Below are 20,011 nucleotides of genomic sequence, written 5' to 3' on the forward strand. Positions count from 1 at the left end.
TGGAAACTGAGAGTCTGCTGGAATCAGGACACCTCGCTACAAAATTATATAAAACTAAAATATTTTTGGATTGACCACAGGTTGTCTTTAATACTTGTCACAGCTGAAGGGTTTGTTACAATTTTATCCAGTCCAGAGGTAAACACGCAGTTTGTTACAAGGTTTCAGTGCAGGATAAATGAATCAGCCTGGATTCAAGGCTTCAGCTCCAAGAGGTCTAGACTGGACACTATTGTAGCACAACTTCGGTGGTGAGGCCGGCGTGTTTTAGGCGCGGTTCACACGGCCGTTGTCCCTCGTCCTGATTTTCTGCCGTTATTGCCTCCTAAACGGATCATTCTACTCACGGATACAAACTTATACTAAGGGATGCTATTTAGTAGTCATTTGGCGGCATCCTTTTGTATCAGTTTTTCATCCATTAGTATGTAAAGTCAGCCACCTACAGACTCCCATACTACTACTACTCCTATCGTGGAACAGACTCATTTCTATGATGGGAGTAGTAGTTCCCCTGGCTGCGGGAGTCTGCTGGTGGCTGGGAGGCTACATTAGTACTTGTATTACTACCCCCATCATGGTACAGAGTCTGGCTGAGGGATTGATTGCACCAGGTCTCACTTCTGAGACCCGATGCAATCATAAGTTAATAACCAGGGGAGCGGGCGGACTGCAATGTACTATATAGCGTCTTTTACTTTCATTTTCAAATACCCCTGAATAGTCGGCACCGAGGGGCCATTTAAGGCTCCCGGTGGGGTTTTTAATCTTTTACTGTGAATAATCTAATTTTATTCCCCCAACCTCGCTCCACATCTTCTAGCGCAATCACAGCGCACAGTAGGAACATGTCCCCGTACCCGACAGGGATGAGCAGCAGGGAAGGGATGGACATGTCCCCGTACCCGACAGGGATGAGCAGCAGGGAATGGATGGACATGTCCCCGTACCCGACAGGGATGAGCAGCAGGGAATGGATGGACATGTCCCCGTACCCGACAGGGATGAGCAGCAGGGAATGGATGGACATGTCCCCGTACCCGACAGGGATGAGCAGCAGGGAATGGATGGACATGTCCCCGTACCCGACAGGGATGAGCAGCAGGGAATGGATGGACATGTCCCCGTACCCGACAGGGATGAGCAGCAGGGAATGGATGGACATGTCCCCGTACCCGACAGGGATGAGCAGCAGGGAATGGATGGACATGTCCCCGTACCCGACAGGGATGAGCAGCAGGGAATGGATGGACATGTCCCCGTACCCGACAGGGATGAGCAGCAGGGAATGGATGGACATGTCCCCGTACCCGACAGGGATGAGCAGCAGGGAATGGATGGACATGTCCCCGTACCCGACAGGGATGAGCAGCAGGGAAGGGATGGACATGTCCCCGCTGTGCGCTGAAATTGCGGGAATGAAGCGGCGTATGGGCTCATCTGTTTGTCATAGACTTCAATGGACACCTCTAAAGTATTGCAGAGACGCAGTGTGAACCCGGTCTGACCGGCCTCGGATATATAGCGGGATGTTTAGTGAAGGTCACACCAGGCGGTTTATTATGATGATTATCTGTGATGTCTGGTGGAATCATCCGTGATTTTCCTTCAGAGCCTCAATCATCACTATTCTGAGGGGTGTGATGGGAAAACATAATAGGAGTCACAATGAAAATGACTGCGGAATCAAGCCCATGTGCAGCAGGAATCCTATACTACTACTCCCATCATCCTACACTACTACTCCCATCATCCTACACTACTAATCCCATCATCCTATACTACTACTCCCATCATCCTACACTACTACTCCCATCATCCTACATTACTACTCTCATCATCATACACTACTACTCTCATCATCCTACACTACTACTCCCATCATCCTACATTACTATTCCCATCATCCTACACTACTACTCCCATCATCCTATACTACTACCCCCATCATCCTACACTACTACTCCCATCATCCTACATTACTACTCTCATTATCATACACTACTACTCTCATCATCCTACACTACTACTCTCATCATCATACACTACTACTCTCATCATCCTACACTACTACTGCCATCATCCTACATTACTACTCCCATCATCCTACACTACCACACCAATCATCCTACACTACTACTCCCATCATCCTACATTACTACTCCCATCATCCTACACTACCACTCCCATCATCCTACACTACTACTCCCATCATCCTACATTACTACTTTCATTATCATACACTACTACTCTCATCATCCTACACTACTACTCTCATCATCCTACACTACTACTCTCATCATCCTACACTACTGCTCTTATCCTCCTACACTACTACTCTCATCAACCTAAACTACTACTCTCATTATCCTATACTACTATTCTCACCATCCTATACCACTACTCTCATCATCCTACACAACTACTCTCATCATCCTACACTACTACTCTCATCATCCTACACAACAACTACTCTCATCATCCTACACTACTACTCTCATCATCGTACACTACTACTCTCATCAACCTACACTACTACTCTCATCATACACTACTACTCTCAGCATCCTACACTACTACTTTTATCATCCTAGACTACTACTCTCATCAACCTACACTACTACTCTCATCATCCTACACTACTACTTTGATCAACCTACACTACTACTCTCATCATCATACACTACTACTTTTATCATCCTAGACTACTACTCTCATCAACCTACACTACTACTCTCATCATCCTACACTACTACTCTCATCATCCTACACTACTACTTTGATCAACCTACACTACTACTCTCATCATCATACACTACTACTCTCAGCATCCTACACTACTACTTTTATCATCCTATACTACTACTCTCATCATCATACACTACTACTCTCAGCATCCTACACTACTACTTTTATCTTCCTACACTACTGCTTTCATCAACCTACACTACTACTACCATCACGATACACTACTACTCTCATCATCCTAGACTACTACTCTCATCATCAATGTTCTGTTTCCTGCATCTTAGTTGTGGTTTATTTATGGCAGCGCTTCCAGCCAGTGTGTCTTCAGCTGTTGCAAAACTACAACCCAGCATGCCTGGACAGCTTAAGGTGGGAGTTGTTGTATTGCAACAGAGGCTGTCCAGGCATGCTAGGAGCTGTAGTTTTGCAACAGCTGGAGGTACACTGGTTGGGAAACCCTGATCTCGGCTGTTTAGTTGATAAGTCTATATATTCTACATAAAGAACCACTTTGTCATTAGAAACAGTCAGGTTTCGGCCATGACGCCTGCAGAATAGAGGACACAGCATTGAAGCCTGAGGCTGGGACGACACCGAGACTTTAGTGGCGCTATAGAGAGTCACAAATTGTGCAACCAAAATAATTTAGGATTTATTTAATTTATGTCGCACAACTTTATTATAGTTAAGATTTAGCTGTAGACAAGTCAGTCCCATGTAATTTTATGGTTTGCTTGTAACATGGATTTTTTGTCGCGTGCACATGACGGTTATATGGGGTGAAGCTTTACCTTCAATGTACAGGACAGGAATTTTTTCTTGTGTAATCAACAAGTATAAAGGGAAATAGTTACGTGATTCAAACTTAAAGGGGTACTCCAGAGAATAAATATATAAATATATATATATATATTTTTTATTTTATTTATTTATTTATTTTTCAAATCAACTGGTGCCAGAAAGTTATACAGATTTGTAAATTACTTCTATTAAAAAATCTTAATCCTTCCAGTACTTATTAGCTGCGGAATACTACAGAGGAAATGCTTTTCTTTTTGGAACACAGAGCTCTCTGCTGACATCATGACCACCGTGCTCTCTGCTGACCTCTCTGTCCATATTAGGAACTGTCCAGAGCAGCATATGTTTGCTATGGGGATTTTCTCTTACTCTGGACAGTCCCTTAAATGGACAGAGATGTCAGCAGAGAGCACTGTGTTCCAAAAAGAAAATAATTTCCTCTGTAGTATTCAGCAGCTAATAAGTACTTGAAGGATTAAGATTTTTTTAATGGAAGTAATTTAAAAATCTGTTTATCTTTCTGGCACGAGTTGATTTAAAAAAATAAAAAATAAAAAAAGTTTTCCACCGGAGTACCCCTTTAAAGCAATGCTAAAAACCTAAAACGGCTGTGGAATGCTGCCACGCTTAAAGAGATCAGCGTGTCTTGTGTTATTGTGCAGTTTTACCGGGGCTGCGGCGTCACAACCATTGGGGAGTTTCTTAATGTTTAGTACTATTACCGCAGCGTGTGAATACGATCGAATGCCCTAAAACAGGGGTCTCAAACTCCCAGCCCACGGTCCATTTGCGGCCCACGGAACGAAAGTTTGTGGCCCGCACCAGGTATGTGTAATTTGTATTGCCCGACGCCCGGGACATGCAGTTCCGGGTGCCGGGCAGGTAAGTTCTTCAGGCATTTAGCCCTGCTTCGGGCAAGCAGTGCTAAATGCCGGAAGGCCTCACTTACCCCGCCCTCCTCCTCCCGGTCTCCGGTTGGCCGGCCCGAGTCTGATGATTGACATCGCGCATGTGACGTCCCTCCGCAGACCCGCACAGGAGGACGTCAGTGACGTCACTCATCAGGCCGCCGCCGGAGAGGAGAAGCTCAGCGTAGGACAGGTAAGTGTGTCTATGTGTGTGTGCATATGTGGGTGTCTGTCTGTCTGTATGTGTGTGTCTGTGTGTGTGTGAGAGTCGGGGGGGGGGGGGGGGGGGGCGACGACAATGCTACCTAATGTGGGGAACCTGCCACTACCTAATGTGGGGAACCTGCTACTACCTAATGTGGGGAACCTGCTACTACCAAATGTGGGGAACCTGCTTCTACCTAATGTGGGGAACCTGCTACTACCTAATGTGGGGAACCTGCTACTACCTAATGTGGGGAACCTGCTTCTACCTAATGTGGGGAACCTGCTACTACCTAATGTGGGGAACCTGCTACTACCTAATGTGGGAAACCTGCTACTACCAAATGTGGGGAACCTGCTACTACCTAATGTGGGGAACCTGCTACTACCTAATGTGGGGAGCCTGCTTCTACCTAATGTGGGGAACCTGCTACTACCTAATGTGGGGAACCTGCTACTACCTAATGTGGGGAACCTGCTTCTACCTAATGTGGGGAACCTGCTACTACCTAATGTGGGGAACCTGCTACTACCTAATGTGGGGAACCTGCTACTACCTAATGTGGGGAACCTGCTACTACCTAATGTGGGGAACCTGCTACTACCTAATGTGGGGAGCCTGCTTCTACCTAATGTGGGGAACCTGCTACTACCTAATGTGGGGAACCTGCTTCTACCTAATGTGGGGAACCTGCTACTACCTAATGTGGGGAACCTGCTACTACCTAATGTGGGGAACCTGCTACTACCAAATGTGGGGAACCTGCTACTACCTAATGTGGGGAACCTGCTACTACCTAATGTGGGGAGCCTGCTTCTACCTAATGTGGGGAACCTGCTACTACCTAATGTGGGGAACCTGCTACTACCTAATGTGGGGAACCTGCTTCTACCTAATGTGGGGAACCTGCTACTACCTAATGTGGGGAACCTGCTACTACCTAATGTGGGGAACCTGCTACTACCTAATGTGGGGAACCTGCTACTACCTAATGTGGGGAACCTGCTACTACCTAATGTGGGGAACCTGCTACTACCTAATGTGGGGAACCTGCTACTACCTAATGTGGGGAACCTGCTACTACCAAATGTGGGGAGCCTGCTACTACCAAATGTGGGGAACCTGCTACTACCTAATGTGGGGAACCTGCTACTACCTAATGTGGGGAACCTGCTTCTACCTAATGTGGGGAGCCTGCTACTACCAAATGTGGGGAACCTGCTTCTACCTAATGTGGGGAACCTGCTACTACCTAATGTGGGGAACCTGCTACTACCTAATGTGGGGAACCTGCTACTACCAAATGTGGGGAACCTGCTACTACCAAATGTGGGGAACCTGCTGCTACCTAATGTGGGGAACCTGCTACTACCTAATGTGGGGAACCTGCTACTACCTAATGTGGGGAACCTGCTTCTACCTAATGTGGGGAGCCTGCTACTACTAAATGTGGGGAACCTGCTTCTACCTAATGTGGGGAACCTGCTACTACCAAATGTGGGGAACCTGCTACTACCAAATGTGGGGAACCTGCTCCTATCTACCTAATTTGGGGAACCTGCAGCCTATCTAATGTGGGGAACCTGCTGCCTACCTAATGTGGGGAACCCCCAGAAGTAGCACCCCCATCATCCGTCAGCTCATGCTATTACCACACAGGGGTAGGGGGAATGGGGGGGTTGCTGGTGGATGATGAGGGGCATTGTATGTAAGGGGCGCATGATGGGGGCATTATATGTAAGGGACGCATGCGGACCAGCCTCACCCAGCTGCTACCTCCAGTGGCCCCCGGATAATTTGAGTTGGAGACCCCTCCCCTAAAACCATCAGTCGCACTTCTAGAGAGTAACTGGCGTTGTGCTGACATTACATTCTTATCTCAGTGCTCAGAAGAATTAGATGTATGGGAATGTGATGTGGACACGTCCTGCACGGAGCGCGGTCATGGTGTCACCGCCGGGTCTCATCTACAATCCTGAGTGATTGGATCAGCAGGTAATAGAGAGCGCAGAGCCAGACTGGTTCTCCAAGGAACAGCAGCCAAATATTAGAGAGGTAGAGACAACCTGCGAATATTATTATTATTTATATTCAAATCCTGGAAGAGGGAAGTCAGAAGACAAGAACAATGGTCGAGAAGAGCGCAATGACCCCAGCGATGGGAGGGGGGGGGGGTGGATTGATGAACTACAACTTTAAAGGGGTACTCTGCTGCTCAGTGTTTGGAACAAACTGTTCCGAATGCTGGAGCCGGCGCCGGCTCATAGAATTGCATTGAGGGGATGGGGCATGACGTCATGAGAGGAGCGGGGCCATGACATCACACCCTGCCCCCTAAATGCAAGTCTTTGGGAGGGGGCGTGACGGCAGTCACACCCCCTCCCATAGACTTGCATTGAGGGGGCGGGCGTGATGTCATGAGGGGGCGGGGTATGATGTCAAGAGCTCCCGGTGCCAGCTCCAGCATTTGGAACAGTTTGTTCCAAAGGCTGAGCAGCGGAGTACCCCTTTAAATGAAGAAACTGTAGTGTATAATGAAGAGACAAGGGTGTGTAATGTAAAGATGGGGGAATGTAATAAAGGGAAAGAGGTGTGTAATGAAGAGACAGCAGAAGGCAATAAAGAGACAGGGGGTAGAATTAAGAAAATAAGAGACGGGTGTATAATGAAGAAACAGAGAGAATATTGAAGAAGCAGGGGGTGTAATGAAGAGAGAGGGAAGTGTAATGAAAAGACAGGGGGATGTAATGAAGAGTCAAGGGGTGTAATGAAAAGATAGGGTGGGGTGTGTAATGAAAGAACAGGGGTAGATAATGAAGAGACATGGAGGTGGGGTGTAAAATAAAGAGAAGGGAGGTATAATGAAAAGACTGAAGTGTAAAGACAGGTGGAGTGTAATGAAGACACAGAAGGTGTGTAATGAAGAGAAAGTGGTGTGTAATGAAGAGGCAGGAAGTGGGGTGTGCAGTATAGAGAAGGGAGGTATAATGAAGAAACAGAAGGTGTGTAATGAAGAGACATGAGTGTGTAATGAAGAGACATGAGTGTGTAATGAAGAGAAAGGGTGTGTAATGAAGAGACATGAGTGTGTAATGAAGAGACATGAGTGTGTAATGAAGAGACATGAGTGTGTAATGAAGAGAAAGGGAGTGTAATGTAAAGACAGGGGGACATGTAATGAAGGCATAGGGAGGGTCTAACGAAGAGACAAGATGGAGTGCGCCCTCACATAACTACTGCTCCCAATGATTCCAGTCTAATGATGCGCCCTTCTACTGGGTCCATGTCTTTGAGCGCGTCATAGAGCCATATATACAAAAAAGGTGGTACCTTGAAAACGCACATGGGTGAATGTGATAAGGCAATGGAGGCTCAATCCATAACTAACTATATACAAATAAAGAAATCACAGTATAAAATAGCTTTTTTCTTTCTTTAGTAGCTGCCTTCAGGCAATAAGCATAGACAAATGACAAAAATAGTCACCACAAGTGCTCACTGACATCCGCGATCGTCCATGTGAACTCCGACCAATCTTCACCCTTCTCCGGGCACGGAGAGTTCAGAGGACAGACACCTTCCTCTCACGAAGGGGAACCGCTGAGTGAGCGCCGGACACTTCCGACGTTTCGGAGGTCACGCCCCCTTTCTCAAGTATCCCTACCGTGCACCCACCACCAACATACATAGTCATCAATTCTCGCGAGAGGTTCTCTCTGTAACGAGAAGGAAAGTATTAAAATACATATAACAATAGTAAAAACTATATATCTAAAATCACAGTAATATATAAAGATGTTTAAAGATCACAGAAATGCTGCAGAATTACAGATTTCATTCGTACCGTTCGGTATTAGAGAATTCAAGGTCTCTATCCAATACCCTACCCTCTGTAACAATTTCTTTTTGATCTCTATTTCGGGAGTGCCCTCTATTTCCTCTATTACCATCCATCTTAGTTCACATGGCTTCGTAGAGCCAGGTCTGGCAGTCACTGATCTCTCCCCAAAAGATACACTACTCAAAAGTAGCCTTGGAGAGTCTCTTAAAGGGAAAAGGGGGACGCACTTTTTTATGCCCTCTTGTGGCAAGACCCAGAATCTAACCAGACGTCACCTGTAATCATTTACCTATCTGCCTGTGACATCACCGCATGCCGAGCTTTACAGTAATCCCACAATTCTATCTGGACGGATGAGTGTATAGTGGAGGACGAGATGATTCCCGAGCACTGGACCCACAAGATGGCCGCCGGTCAGCCCCAGATATGTGGACGGCCATGTTATATATAAGAAACATAAACTTCTCTCCCCGATTGTTCTGGTCTCTTCCTGGAATCAGTCGTAGATCCTGGAGCCGAATTATCTTGATGGATGTTTAGTGACTTGTCGACCGGTTTTACGAGCCGCGTATAATAATGGAATAATTATAATTGACATTTCTTTAATAATAACTCCGCTCATTTCCATAACTAACAAACAATGTGTTTTCATAGTAACGATAACAAAGGCAATTTATTCCATTTATCCAGAGAATCTCAGGAAATGATTCAAAAACACCTTCTGGAAAAGTCTTCACTGTTTTTGTCATTTATTTATTTATTTAAATAATTTAAGAAACTGATAGCAGATCCCAAATAGCTGATATCACAGACATTATTTTTATGGGTTTCCTCTTCTTCTGTCGCTGAGTTTTCAGATGTGATGTGTGAACATGATCTTATTAGATCTACAAGGAATAGTAATTCCATTAACCCCTTCCTGACCCTCCCAAATTTCAATTTTTTTGCCTTTTGTGTTCTTCCTCTGTCCCTTCTAGAGCTGCATTCAGACCTCGTTTTTACATTACGGGTGCCGGATCCGGCCGGGGGAGGGGCAAACCAGGCTCACCCGTACCCCAGCCGGACCAGCGCTGAAATCCATTTACTTTAATGAGCCGACCGCAGTCAAATGGTGACTCCAGTCGGCTCAGTTTTGACCCGTATGCGATTTCCTGACCGGACCTAAAACCGTAGTGTACTATAGTTTTAGGTCCAGTCACAAAACCGGATACGGTTCAAAACTGAGCCGACTGGAGTCACCGTTTGACTGCGGTCGGCTCATTAAAGTAAATGGATTTCAGCGCTGGTCCGGCTGGGGTATGGGAGAGCCCGGTTTTCCCCTCCCCCAGCCGGATCCGGCACCCGTAATGTAAAAACGAGGTCTGAATGCAGCCTAAGACCCATAATGTATCATGGAGCCAGAAAAATGGCGGCCACAATGTTGGGCATAATAAAAGCAATGCGGTAATTTATTTATTTATTTATTTATTCATTCATTTATTTATTTATTTATTCATTTATTTATTCATTTATTTATTTATTTATTTTTGTGCTGTAAAACTAATATGTGAAACTTGTTCCACAGCTTAATATGAATCTAACAAGATCAAATTTGGATAATTTTTTTTCTACAACTTTTCTTTGTAAAAATAAAAAAATCGTTACATTTTCTGCCCCCTACCTTTCTATTTTTCCCCTATGGCGCTGTGTGATTGCGCATTTCTTGTGCCGTGATCTGTAGTTTTTGTCAGGACCAATTTGTCTGGACTTTTAGATCCATTTTTATTCCATTTTTTTTGGGGGGGGGGGGATGTGATGTGACCAAAAATAAGCAATTTTGGTTTTGTTGACAGTATTGACCATGAGGGACCTGCAGACAACAGCTGGCACCCACCATTATGGGGCAGGCTCAGCTCACGGCTTACACCCTCCCCTCACCCGTGCTCAGTCTTATTAGTCTCCGACTAGTAGTTACATTAGATTCTACCTGGGACTAAAACCATCATTTTTTTATTGCAGGATTTTGGCCTTGGACATTGGGACTGACACCTTGGTCCCAAAATAACAGGACAATGGCCTCATGGACGACTCTGCTCCTCCTGACAGGTAAGTGATCAAGATGATGAAAACCGAGGACACAATGAACTTTAAGCATCTTCTAGACTGGATACAATTGTATATACTTCTCAGCTGAGAGCAGGACTAGATATGTACAATGTATCAGTCTGGGGTCCAGGATGTTTAGCTCACAGAGCATTGTCTAGACTGGATACAATTGTATCACTTCTCAGCTGAGAGCAGGACTAGCTATGTACAATGTATCAGTCTGGGGTCCAGGATGTTTAGCTCACAGAGCATTGTCTAGACTGGATACAATTGTATCACTTCTCAGCTGAGAGCAGGACTAGCTATGTACAATGTATCAGTCTGGGGTCCAGGATGTTTAGCTCACAGAGCATTGTCTAGACTGGATACAATTGTATCACTTCTCAGCTGAGAGCAGGACTAGCTATGTACAATGTATCAGTCTGGCGTCCGGGGTGTTTAGCTCACAGAGCATTGTCTAGACTGGATGCAATTATATATACTTCTCAGCTGAGAGCAGGACTAGCTATGTACAATGTATCAGTCTGGAGTCCAGGATGTTTAGCTCACAGAGCATTGTCTAGACTGGATACAATTGTATATACTCAGCTGAGGGCAGGACTAGCTATGTACAATGTATCAGTCTGGAGTCCAGGAGGTTTAGCTCACAGAGCATTGTCTAGACTGGATAGAATTGTATCACTTCTCAGCTGAGAGCAGGACTAGCTATGTACAATGTATCAGTCTGGGGTCCAGGATGTTTAGCTCACAGAGCATTGTCTAGACTGGATACAATTGTATCACTTCTAAGCTGAGAGCAGGACTAGCAATGTACAATGTATCAGTCTGGAGTCCAGGATGTTTAGCTCACAGAGCATTGTCTAGACTGGATACAATTGTATCACTTCTCAGCTGAGAGCAGGACGAGCTATGTACAATGTATTATCAGGAGTCCAGGATGTTTAGCTCACAGAGCATTGTCTAGACTGGATACAATTGTATCACTTCTCAGCTGAGAGCAGGACTAGCTATGTACAGTGTATCAGTCTGGGGTCCAGGGTGTTTAGCTCACAGAGCATTGTCTAGACTGGATACAATTGTATCACTTCTCAGCTGAGAGCAGGACTAGCTATGTACAATGTATCAGTCTGGAGTCCAGGATGTTTAGCTCACAGAGCATTGTCTAGACCGGATACAATTGTATCACTTCTCAGCTGAGAGCAGGACTAGCTATGTACAATGTCTCAGTCTGGAGTCCAGGATGTTTAGCTCACAGAGCATTGTCTAGACTGGATATAATTGTATCACCTCTTTGTATTAGCTCACAGAGCATTGTCGAACAGATTTGCTGCCTCTGAATGTAAACATGAGTGTTCTTATTCCCTGATATCTTGTGAGATGATGCAGAAGTTAAAGAGCTTCAGAACTTTTAATTGATATAGAAATAGTTTTATTACATGGGCATTTGCCTGGTCTCAAATATATTCTGTTTTATGTGTATTTTATATTTATTTCCCTTTTCCTCTGGCATAGGGCTCGTCCTGATGGTGAGCATCCAAAATACCTCAGGTAAGTGGAGGAGGATATAGTCTGATGTATAAAAATGATTGTATATAGTCCACTAAATACAGTCCGAGATATATAGATATATATATATATATATATATATATATATATATATATTCTTCTGGGTATAATCCACTGCAAAATTCTATTGTATATAGTCAGTGTATAGTGTGCAGCTATAAGGGGTGCAGCTATAGGGGTGCAGCTATAAGGGGTGCAGCTATAAGGGTGCAGCTATAAGGGGTGCAGCTATAGGGGTGCAGCTATAAGGATGCAGCTATAGGGGTGTAGCTATAAGGGGTGTAGCTATAGGGGGTGCAGCTATTAGGGGTGTAGCTATTAGGGGTGCAGCTATAGGGGGTGCAGCTATAAGGGGTGCAGCTATAAGGGGTGCAGCTATAGGGGTGCAGCTATAAGGGGTGCTGCTATAAGGGGTGCAGCTATAGTGGTGCAGCTATAAGGGGTGCAGCTATAAGGGGTGCAGCTATAAGGAGTGCAGCTATATGGGGTGCAGCTAAAAGGGGTGTAGCTATAAGGGGTGCAGCTATAAGGGGTGCAGCTATAGTGGTGCAGCTATAAGGGGTGCAGCTATAAGGGGTGCAGCTATAGGGATGCAGCTATAGGGGTGTAGCTATAAGGGGTGTAGCTATAGGGGGTGCAGCTATTAGGGGTGTAGCTATTAGGGGTGCAGCTATAGGGGGTGCAGCTATAAGGGGTGCAGCTATAAGGGGTGCAGCTATAGGGGTGCAGCTATAAGGGGTGCTGCTATAAGGGGTGCAGCTATAGTGGTGCAGCTATAAGGGGTGCAGCTATAAGGGGTGCAGCTATAAGGAGTGCAGCTATATGGGGTGCAGCTAAAAGGGGTGTAGCTATAAGGGGTGCAGCTATAAGGGGTGCAGCTATAGTGGTGCAGCTATAAGGGGTGCAGCTATAAGGGGTGCAGCTATAAGGGGTGCAGCTATAGGGGTACAGCTATAGGGGTACAGCTATAAGGGGTGCAGCTATAAGGGGTGCAGCTATAGTGGTGCAGCTATAGGGGGTGCAGCTATAAGGGGTGCAGCTATAGTGGTGCAGCTATAGTGGGTGCAGCTATAAGGGGTGCAGCTATAAGGGGTGCAGATATAGGGGTGCAGCTATAAGGAGTGTAGCTATAAGGGGTGCAGCTATAGGGGGTGCAGCTATAAGGGGTGCAGCTATAAGGGGTGCAGCTATAGGGGTGCAGCTATAAGGGGTGCAGCTATAGTGGTGCAGCTATAAGGAGTGCAGCTATATGGGGTGCAGCTAAAAGGGGTGTAGCTATAAGGGGTGCAGCTATAAGGGGTGCAGCTGTATTGGTGCAGCTATAAGGGGTGCAGCTATAAGGGGTGCAGCTATAAGGGGTGCAGCTATAGGGGTACAGCTATAGGGGTACAGCTATAAGGGTGCAGCTATAAGGGGTGCAGCTATAGTGGTGCAGCTATAGGGGGTGCAGCTATAAGGGGTGCAGCTATAAGGGGTGCAGCTACAGTGGTGCAGCTATAAGGGGTGCAGCTATAGGGGTGCAGCTATAAGGGGTGCAGCTATAGGGGGTGCAGCTATAGGGGTGCAGCTATAGGGGGTGTAGCTATAAGGGGTGCAGCTATAGGGGTGCAGCTATAGGGGTGCAGCTATAAGGGGTGCAGCTAAAAGGGGTGCAGCTATAAGGGTGCAGCTATAGGGGGTGCGGCTATAAGGGGTGCAGCTATAGGGGTGCAGCTATAAGGGGTGCAGCTATAGGGGTGCAGCTATAAGGAGTGCAGCTATAAGGGATGCAGCTATAAGGGGTGCAGCTATAAGGGATACAGCTATAAGGGGTGCAGCTATAAGGGGTGCAGCTATAAGGAGTGCAGCTATAAGGGGTGCAGCTATAAGGGGTGCAGCTATAAGGAGTGCAGCTATAAGGGATACAGCTATAAGGGGTGCAGCTATAAGGGGTGCAGCTATAAGGGGTGCAGCTATAGGGGGTGCAGCTATAAGGGGTGCAGCTATAAGGGGTGCAGCTATAAGGAGTGCAGCTATAAGGGATACAGCTATAAGGGGTGCAGCTATAAGGGGTGCAGCTATAAGGGGTGCAGCTATAAGGAGTGCAGCTATAAGGGATACAGCTATAAGGGGTGCAGCTATAAGGGGTGCAGCTATAAGGGGTGCAGCTATAAGGAGTGCAGCTATAAGGGATACAGCTATAAGGGGTGCAGCTATAAGGGGTGCAGCTATAAGGGGTGCAGCTATAAGGGTTGCAGCTATAGGGGGTGCAGCTATAAGGGATACAGCTATAACGGATGCAGCTATAAGGAGTGCAGCTATAAGGGGTGCAGCTATAAGGGGTGCAGCTATAGGGGGTGCAGCTATAAGGGGTGCAGCTATAGAGGTGTAGCTATAAGGGGTGCAGCTATAAGGGGTGCAGCTATAGGGGGTGCAGCTATAAGGGGTGCAGCTATACGGGGTGCAGCTATAAGGGGCTCAGGGGGGACAATTGACCTGGGTCTCCCACTGCTAATAAAGAAGACACCAACAATATAAAAGGCCTACAATCTAATAATGATAATAATATTAATGTTAGAGGAGCGTGTAAGTGACCGGTCATAAGACAAGATATAAAAGATAATGTAGAACAACCCTGTGAGGCTACATAAGAGCTGCAGGGCAGGAAAGACGAGTCCTAGCGATGTCAGGTTATTCCCGCTGCCTTGTGATACGACGAGGCTGGAGTGTCCGGATACCCTATAATATGATGAGAGATCCGTATACTATGTATATAATATCTACAGTGTGAATATAAGATACCCTATAATATGATGAGAGATCCGTATACTATGTATATAATATCTACAGTGTGAATATAAGATACCCTATAATATGATGAGAGATCCGTATACAGTACTATGTATATAATATCTACAGTGTGAATATACTCTTAGGATAGTATATAATATGATGAGGGATCCGTATACTATGTATATAATATCCACAGTGTGAATATACTCTTAGGATAGTATATAATATGATGAGGGATCCGTATACTATGTATCTTATATCCACAGTGATGAGCGGCAGGGGCCATATTCGAATTCGCAATATTTCGCTAATATATGGACGAATATTCGTCCAATGTTTGCGAAATTTGCATATTTCCTATGTTCATTTAGTTTTTTAATCCATGCGAAAATTCATAATGAAATTCGCATAGTGCGCATTCGCAAATATATCTTTTTACCTAAAAGTTCGGGTATTTGCATAAATCTTCACATAAATTCGCATATAAAAAAATAAAACAAACGAATATTCGTCATTACGAATATATATCACTATATTCACGAAATCGCGAAGTTTCGAATCTCAACCTCCTAGGATATATAATGTAATATGATGAGGGATCCGTATACTATGTATCTAATATCCACAGCGTCATCCTGTCCCACATTATAAGTAATTTTGTGTCCCACATTATAAGTAATTTTGTGTCCCACATTATAAGTAATTGCCTTCCATGTCTGTGATATCATCTATATCATATTAGAGCAGATCACATGGATGTATAATGAGCCGCACGTGATCCGTCACCGGTCTACAGGGAAATGTATTCACAATTATGGGAACATATTTAGTCCGTGTCGCCGGCACATTGTGACGCCTGGGCTGTGAGATCCTTGGAGGCTCCTCAGAGAACAGTGACACCAAGTGGAGGAGCCTGGTATAGCATAGGGACCCACAATGGGCGCCAAGCGCCAAATATCCTGGACTCCCCCAGACCCCCTCCCTCCGTGATGAGGAAAATTAATAATTACCTGTCGTGTGAGGGATGCGTCCTGGAGCAGAATGATTCGCCATTTAACATTGTTCTTTTTTTTTTGTTTTTGTTTGATCACCTAAAATATAATTTTTTATTATTATTATTATTATTTTTTAATTGCTTGTGCCTAGATCAGTGTTTCTCAACCAGGGTGCCTCCAGCTGTTGCAAAACTACAACTCCCAGCATGCCCGGACAGCCTTCGGCTGTCCGGGCATGCTGGGAGTTGTAGTTTTGCAACAGCTGGAGGCACCCAGGTTGGGAAACGCTGCCCTAACAATAATGATGGTGGCAGAACTTAAAGGGGTACTCCGGTGAAAAACATTTTATTTATTTTTTATTTTTTTTAAATCAACTGGTGCCGGAAAGTTAAACAGATTTGTAAATTACTTCTATTAAAAAAAATCCTTACCCTTCCAGTACTTCTTAGCAGCTGTATGCTACAGAGGAAATTCTTTTATTTTAAAATTTCTTTTTTGTCTTGTCCACAGTGCTCTCTGCTGACACCTCTGTCCGTATCAGGAACTGTCCAAAGCGGCATAGGTTTTCTATGGGGATTTTCTCCTGCTCTGGACATTTCCTGATACGGGCATCAGGTGTCAGCAGAGAGCACTGTGGACAAGACAAAAAAAGAAATTCAAAAAGAAAATAATTTCCTCTGTAGCATACAGCTGCTAATAAGTACTGAAAGGGTAAAGATTTTTTAATAGAAGTAATTTACAAATCTGTTCAACTTTCTGGCCCCAGTTGATTTAAAAAAAAAAAATATATATATATATATATATATATATATATATATGTTTTCCACCGGAGTACCCCTTTAAGAGAGGTTACACTAACACTCAGTACTCAGTACTCTGATCTAAATGCTTCAGATAGTACAAATTCAACAAAAGTACCATATATTTTAATGATTCTCGTGGTCCTTCACATAGGCCCCTTTCTGCGCTGTGTTACTTCACACAGGACCCATTTGTACGTTTCTGCTCTTCTCCTGGCAACATCTGCAATGTAGCAAAATTTTAGCTGAAATTGACGCTGATTCTGTAGCATAAATTGTGATACAGTAGAATCTCACAATAGCGGACACTCACAGGGAATTAAAAAAAAGTGTCCACTATTGAGAGATGTCCCCTATTGAGAGATTTCCCCTATAGAGAGATGTCCTCTATTGAGAGATGTCCCTTATTGAGAGAAGTCCCTTTTTGAGAGATGTCCACTCTTGAGAGATGTCCCCTATTGAGAGATGTCCCTTATTAAGAGATGTCCCCTACTGAGAGATGTCCGCTATTGAGAGATGTCCCTTATTGAGAGATGTCCCTTTTTGAGAGATGTCCACTCTTGAGAGATGTCCACTCTTGAGAGATGTCCCCTATTGAGAGATGTCCCTTATTAAGAGATGTCCCCTACTGAGAGATGTCCACTATTGAGAGATGTCCCCTATTGAGGGATGTCCTCTATTGAGAGATGTCCCCTATTGAGAGATGTCCCATATTGAGAGATGTCCCCTTTTGAGAGATGTCCTCTATTGAGAGATGTCCCCTATTGAGAGATGTCCCCTATTGAGAGATGTCCCTTATTAAGAGATGTCCCCTATTGAAAGATGTCCGCTATTTAGAGATGTCCCCTATGGAGAGATGTCCCCTATAGAGAGATGTCCCTTACTGAGAAAAAAGCTCAAAATTCTTCCTAAATGACGGAATACTGTCCTGTACTCGCTCCAGAGTGTAATTACCTATAAAACATGATAAAAAGCAATATTACAGTACAATCTCCCAGTGACGTTTAATCTCCCCCTTATCCCCCTGTATCATTTAATCCCCCTTTATACCCTGTGCCACTTTATTCCCCCTGTGCAATGTGCCTGGGCCCCTTACTGGGGTATTGACTGTACCCCCTGACGACGGCCCTGTGTACAAGGTAGGGCCGGCACATTAGCTTGGTTGTCCCCTATTGAGTGTGTTTTGTCCCCTAATGTCCCCTATTGTGCCTTTTTGAGAGCGTTTTGTCCCCTATTAGATGTGTCCTTGTCCACTATTGGGAATGTCCCCTATTCGGAGGGTGCAAATACATTAAGTCTTATGGGACTCTGCTGGGGAATTAAAAACTGTCCCCTATTGAGGTGTCCCCTATTGAGAGGTGTCCCCTATTGGGAGGTGTCCCCTATTGGGAGGTGTCCCCTATTGGGATGTGTCCCCTATTTAGAGGTGTCCCCTATTGGGAGGTGTCCCCTATTGGGATGTGTCCCCTATTTAGAGGTGTCCCCTATTGGGAGGTGTCCCCTATTGGGATGTGTCCCCTATTGAGAGGTGTCCCCTATTGGGAGGTGTCCACTAAGGGAGATTTTACTGTACATCTGAAGTTACATGAGGCCACACCCCTTTCACACCCACTTTATGACAAGCCCCACCATTTTGACAAGCAATGCTTGGAGTACCAAGTTACAAAAAATTTAAGCTCAAAATTTGTGCAAAAATTTAGCAATTTTTCAGTCAGCTTCTAGCGCAGACAATGATAAAATATAAAGTCCACATGAGACATGAGCACAAATAGCAACATTGTTTTCACTTATTGCAGGTTCTAGAGGTAAAGTGGCGACAGCGCGCAGATCGACACGTCAAGCCGCAACGACAAGTGAATCTGCAATAACAAGTGAAGCGGCAACACGTAAAGCAACACCAAGAAGTGAAGTGATGACGGCGCGTAAATCGATGATGACAAGGGAAGCGGCACCGACAAATAAAGCGACAACACGTAAAGCAGCAACAAGAGGTGAAGGGACAACCGCACGCAAGTCAACTCGCCAAGCGTCAATGACAAGTGAAGAGGTAGCAAAAAATGATGCGACAACACGCAAAGCAACGAGAAACCAAGTGACAACCGCACGCAAGTCAACGCGCCAAGCGTCAATGACAAGTGAAGCGGTAGCAACAAATGATGCGACAACACGCAAAGCAACAAGAAACCAAGTGACAACGGCGCGCCAGTCAACACGTCAAGCGTCAATGACAAGTGAGGCGACAACATATAAAGCAGCAACAAGAGGTGAAGGGACAACCACACGCAAGTCAACACGTCAAGCGTCAATGACAAGTGAAGAGGTAGCAACAAATTATGCGACAACACGCAAAGCAACAAGAAACCAAGTGACAACGGCGCGCCAGTCAACGCGTCAAGTGGCAATGACAAGTGAAGCGGTAGCAACAAATGATGTGACAACACGCAAAGCAACAAGAAACCAAGTGGCAACGGCGCGCCAGTCAACACGTCAAGCGTCAATGACAAGTGAGGCGACAACATATAAAGCAACAATGAGAGGCAAAGTGACAGCAGCGCGCAAATCAACGCGTAAATCATCCATGACAAGTGAAGCGACAACAAGTAACGCAACGACGCGTAAAGCAACAACGAGAGGTGAAGTGACCATGGCGGGCCAATCAACAACACGTAAAGCATCGACAACACGGCTATCCGGGGGCGATTATCACGTGTACGCTATAATGGACCTGACGTATACTCCAGAGCTGGGCGATCAGAACTCTACGCAGTACCGGAATCTGAGCGGCGCAGTAGAGAGTCACGTAAGTCATGTGCAAGACTATCCAAAATGTAACAAACAGTTAGATATAGTATAGCAAAAAATTAGACAAATGTAATATATATATATATATATATATATGTCTTACCCACCCACAAGCACTCCTACAGCCTACCCTAATTCTCGCCCTAGCAGCTGTTGGGTACCTTTAGTTCGTGCACATTGAATTTCCGGTCACTACTTCAGTGACCGTAAACCTTCTTCTTAACATCTGGATCAACGTCTCTCCCAAACAGTGCACCTCCAGCTGTTGCTAAAATACAACTCACAGCTGCCCACCCTAGTTTTCGTCCTAGCAGCCACTGGGTACGTTCAATTAGTGCACATTGAATAGATGGGCCCATAAAAAGTTCTGCTTCAGTGACCGGAAACATTCTTCTTAACATCTGGCTCAGCATATCCCAACCAGTGTGCCTTCAGCTGTTGCAACACCCTAACTCCCAGCCCGGACAGCCGAGGCAAAACATAAAAAA

The 20,011-nt window shown here is 45.2% G+C and overlaps 1 protein-coding gene and 1 long non-coding RNA gene across 2 annotated transcripts in view; one reads left to right on the forward strand and one right to left on the reverse strand.

Moving 5' to 3' along the window:
* Nucleotides 1-8,090: 8,090 nt before the first annotated feature.
* Nucleotides 8,091-16,945, reverse strand: LOC130281583 (uncharacterized). The gene is made up of 3 exons (XR_008846044.1): nt 16,840-16,945; nt 15,937-16,017; nt 8,091-8,378 (listed from the first exon to the last, which is right to left on the reverse strand). It is a non-coding gene; the product is annotated as an uncharacterized LOC130281583 (long non-coding RNA).
* Nucleotides 16,946-18,654: 1,709 nt separating this feature from the next.
* The window catches only part of LOC130283227 (mucin-2-like), a 42,951-nt gene continuing 41,594 nt past the window's right edge, over nt 18,655-20,011 (forward strand). The window contains exon 1 of the mRNA XM_056532433.1: nt 18,655-19,521. Coding sequence (XP_056388408.1) covers nt 18,655-19,521 — 867 coding nt within the window. The remainder of the gene's footprint in view (nt 19,522-20,011) is intronic.

This window comes from Hyla sarda, chromosome 7, assembly GCF_029499605.1.
Source record: "Hyla sarda isolate aHylSar1 chromosome 7, aHylSar1.hap1, whole genome shotgun sequence".
Classification (NCBI taxonomy): Eukaryota; Metazoa; Chordata; class Amphibia; order Anura; family Hylidae; genus Hyla; species Hyla sarda.